Genomic DNA, 3,760 nt, shown 5'->3' on the forward strand with positions numbered 1-3,760 from the left:
TTATGAGAACAAAAAATTAATTTTAAGGCTAATTCACAAATGGTGCATCCCATTAATGTGCCGTAAGTTCATACAACTTATATTGGTCTCTTCTAAGGTGTTTCTATTGGTTCTTGTACAAATCTATAATTGTGTGATAATTTAGCATTTCGACAGCCTTTTTTCAAGCTTTAAGTATAGAGAAAAAAATATATTTTTTAGACTAATTCACAATTTATACATCATGTGCACCTGTACAAATTGGATGTCATATGCATGTTTCCATTACTTCCTAATTCTTCAAACATGTATTCTTTTATAAAATTTGTTATATTAAAGTTAATATACTTTACCAAGAAGTATGTCCACTTGTGGATGAGTCCCCTCCACTTCCAAAGTGTCCAGTGAATCCTTTGGTCCTCAAAAAGTTGACAACATCAGCCATTATCTCCTCTTGCTTCTTCTTACCCTCTTTAAGATCTTCTATTTTATTGTTCTGCATTTGTATTTGTTCCTTTTGTGTCTCTATTTGCATCTCAAGGCGCTTCACATAATCATTTGTTTCATCATATATGGTAGTGGCTCTCCTAATAGAGGATAAAGGTCTCATGCCAAGTCCCTTCACATAGCCAGACCTTGGCTTTAGGACTTTGATTGATAGCTCTTCTGCAGTCGAAGGGGTTGATCCCGGTTGTGAGAGGTGATCAGTCTGTGTCTGTATCATATTTTCCTATCAAATATAAAAAAAATTAAATAATTATTAGAAAATTAAATAAGATTATAACAAATAGTATTCTAAAATTTTGTTAATAAAAATTGCAATATATACTCACATAATTACACTGAGCTTGAGATGAGATCCACTCATGTGTTTTCTCATTATAGTGTGTTTCCTTGTACAACTCTGCTAGATCAGGTAGCATCTTCTTTTCTCGTGCCTAATTCGATAGACCAAATATTCAATAAATAAAGCTAAGAATCTAATATAATTGTAAAAGTGCAAGGATACGTACCAGTTTTTCTACTCTAACAGGGATTGACCTAGAACCACACCTATGTTTTGTATACATCCTTTCTCTGTTCGCGATGTTGGCCTTTGATTGTTCCTATAAGGAAGAATGACCAATATAACAATGAAATGTATCATTAGTAAGACAAATATGTTGGCTTTTGATTGTTCCTGTAAGGAATAATGAACCAATATAACAATGAAATGTATCACTAGTAAAACAAATTTAATGGTTGATAATAAAGAAATTGCATTGTTCCTCTCTATCATTTTCCTATATATTATTTCAACTTAAAAGATATTTCAAATTATTCACTAGTTTCATTCAATTCTGTGAAAAATAGATTAGAGGACTTGTTGAGATTTCATCATAAGATGGTTTTTCTGGGCGAAAAAAGAAAAACGAGTAATTTACACCGTTCACAAATATGGGGCATATAAGCATGGGCAAGATAGATTATGAAAAAATCCATTTACATTTCACAAGATATGGAACAATTACTGATACCAAACTCATAACCCTTTCTTTCTTCCACAACTTTATCAAATCTAAAGTTCTGTCTCAATACCCTATATTAGTTACTTAGCTAGTTGCTTACCATTATCATGAAACTTCAGACCAAACCCAAGAACAAACAGAAAATTAATACAATCATAGAAACTGAAATCTTAGTTCTTTATTCTATGATGTGAAAGATGCACTTTAACGAACCATAAATTAATCTCCTATTATGCGAGCCTTCCAATCCATGTTTAATAGTTTCCCTTTCTCATTTTTCCACTTATTTGGTTTTTATTATGTTCCACTTACATGCTTAGAAGATAAAGGGAAACGAATACATATGGAATTTCACAGCAAATTGATTGTGTTCTTTCTAGTTGTTTTAGAATCTCTCCCTATTCTAATCAAATTCTTTCTTCGCTAATATAATAAAAAAGATGAAAATGTTACCAGAAATTCTTTAGTGTTCCACTTTTTATCAATAAGATCTATCCACTTGGTAGGATCGACATTCTTTGGTGGGTGGTTTCTTGCATACTCCTCCCCTTTAGCCTCCTTCAGCTCCATGAATTGTTTGTGCAGCCTATAGGTATGGTTACTCAATCTCCGACCAAATTTTGTGTTCATTGCCTTCTCTATATCAACAGGGTCTCCTTGTAAATCAAATTGATCCTGCAAAAAATAGATAAGTCATAGATAATTCTTATAAAAAATAAAATAATTACAATAAAATAATTAAGATTTCTAACCTATTATAAAAATGAGTAAAATCTCCTATAAGTAGACAACGAACTTACATTCAAGCGTTGAAACATCGCCTCCTTAACGAAGGCATCAACATACTTCCACCTACGAACACTTGGATTTGGTAAACGAGTTCGCACTTCTACACCAATCTTTGAGGCTAGTTTTGAGGCATAGTCCCCTACCGGTGCACGAAATTCTGGAGGGATAGGCACGCTAAGCTTTCCATCTTTATCAACAAGGCCTTGAACCTTTTTGCCTCGAGTCGGGCCACGAGCACGCTTAGCAGCTGATATTGTGAAGCCATAATATTGAAATAGTATGCGAACAAATTTAATTAAGATCTCAAATCAATGTAAATAAAGAGTGTGTCTTACCAATAGTATTACCAGCAGTCACCTCAAGTTGAGGCTCCACATTGAGAGGTGGTGGCGGATTGCTAGTCACCTCAGGACGTGAAGAGGTATCCCCCTCTTCTAATGCGTGGGTCAATGCCTCATGATGAGATTGTGAACGGGCTCTCGATGGTATCTCTAACAGCTGAATAACATAATAAAATATGAATATATGTAGAAAGATATACATGTCTATGTGTGTATGAATTGAAAGTAACAAGAAAGAATATATTTCACAATGCGTAAATGTATAGTACCTCATGCTCAAACGAATCATAGGTTTCAGTGTCACTGCCATCTTCAGCCTCTGACGGTCGATAATCATCGTCATTTTCCTCAATTGGTATTTGTTTTTCCTTCCTCAATTTCTTATGTTGAACCGTAGCCTTCAAACAAGTTGTTATATTCTTCACTCCTAGAGCATTCATTCTCTCACGATTTTTATTAATATTCTTCATTCTTTGTTTCTCATAGTTCGTTACCTTCTTAGTTGCGGTACTTGGTTTGGTCAATTGCTTTTTTGTAGCGTCCATTTTGCCCAACTATAAAGCATAATTGAACATTTTTTTGGTGGATACGCATAATTGAACATTAGATGTAAAGAAAAGATAATTATATATTTCTATACATAAAGCATAAAGCAACAACAATCTCAACAAGTGGATATGTCATATAGGCTCTAAATCATTGAAATATGGCTAGAGTGATATGGATGATTTTTGTTTTTACCATTTACTTATCATAGAACAAATTAATTACAAAGCCATTAGACACACAATATGACCAATCAATGATAAACCTACATAACAGTGGATGAACCCCACAACTGAAATTCAACTACATTAATTAAGAACAATGTTCATATAGAAACTGCAAAATAACTATATTTTTTCATCATTTTTTATTATGTAGTCATTAGCTAGCTACTTTGTCCTTTGTTAGTGCTCTACTCCCACTATGCTCAATTTGGTTCAATTAATTTACTGTTTGATGTTTAAGTGCTTTTACCAAGTTGGTTTGTGGAATGTAACAGTTTGGTTGTTTTGGATTGTGGCTTTATGAAATTTTCTATACCCTTATTTGCTGTGCTAAAAGCTTAAATTTTTAGGACTATTAGCATTAATACGAACA

General features: G+C 33.2%; 1 protein-coding gene across 1 annotated transcript; it reads right to left on the reverse strand.

Annotated features, from left to right (window-relative positions):
* Positions 1-328: 328 nt before the first annotated feature.
* On the reverse strand, positions 329-3,424 carry LOC145805374 (uncharacterized). Its single transcript, XM_082900495.1, has 7 exons — positions 2,887-3,424; positions 2,612-2,774; positions 2,288-2,523; positions 1,941-2,162; positions 993-1,085; positions 813-917; positions 329-709 (listed from the first exon to the last, which is right to left on the reverse strand). The coding sequence occupies exons 1-7, from the start codon at positions 3,160-3,162 to the stop codon at positions 329-331; spliced, it is 1,476 nt and encodes a 491-aa protein (XP_082756621.1). The 5' UTR covers positions 3,163-3,424.
* Positions 3,425-3,760: the final 336 nt, after the last annotated feature.

The sequence above is a fragment of the Camellia sinensis genome, chromosome 13 (genome assembly GCF_055761805.1).
Source record: "Camellia sinensis isolate YWXY chromosome 13, ASM5576180v1, whole genome shotgun sequence".
NCBI lineage: Eukaryota > Viridiplantae > Streptophyta > Magnoliopsida > Ericales > Theaceae > Camellia > Camellia sinensis.

Excerpts from the sequence above, each read along its gene's own strand:
- LOC145805374 (XM_082900495.1), bottom strand. The coding sequence starts at position 3,162 with ATGGACGCTACAAAAAAGCAATTGACCAAACCAAGTACCGCAACTAAG. Across the intron at positions 1,086-1,940 it reads GGAACACTAAAGAATTTCTG|GAACAATCAAAGGCCAACAT; the intron begins GTAACATTTTCA and ends TCTTCCTTATAG. Across the intron at positions 710-812 it reads CTCAAGCTCAGTGTAATTAT|GAAAATATGATACAGACACA; the intron begins GTGAGTATATAT and ends TATATTTGATAG.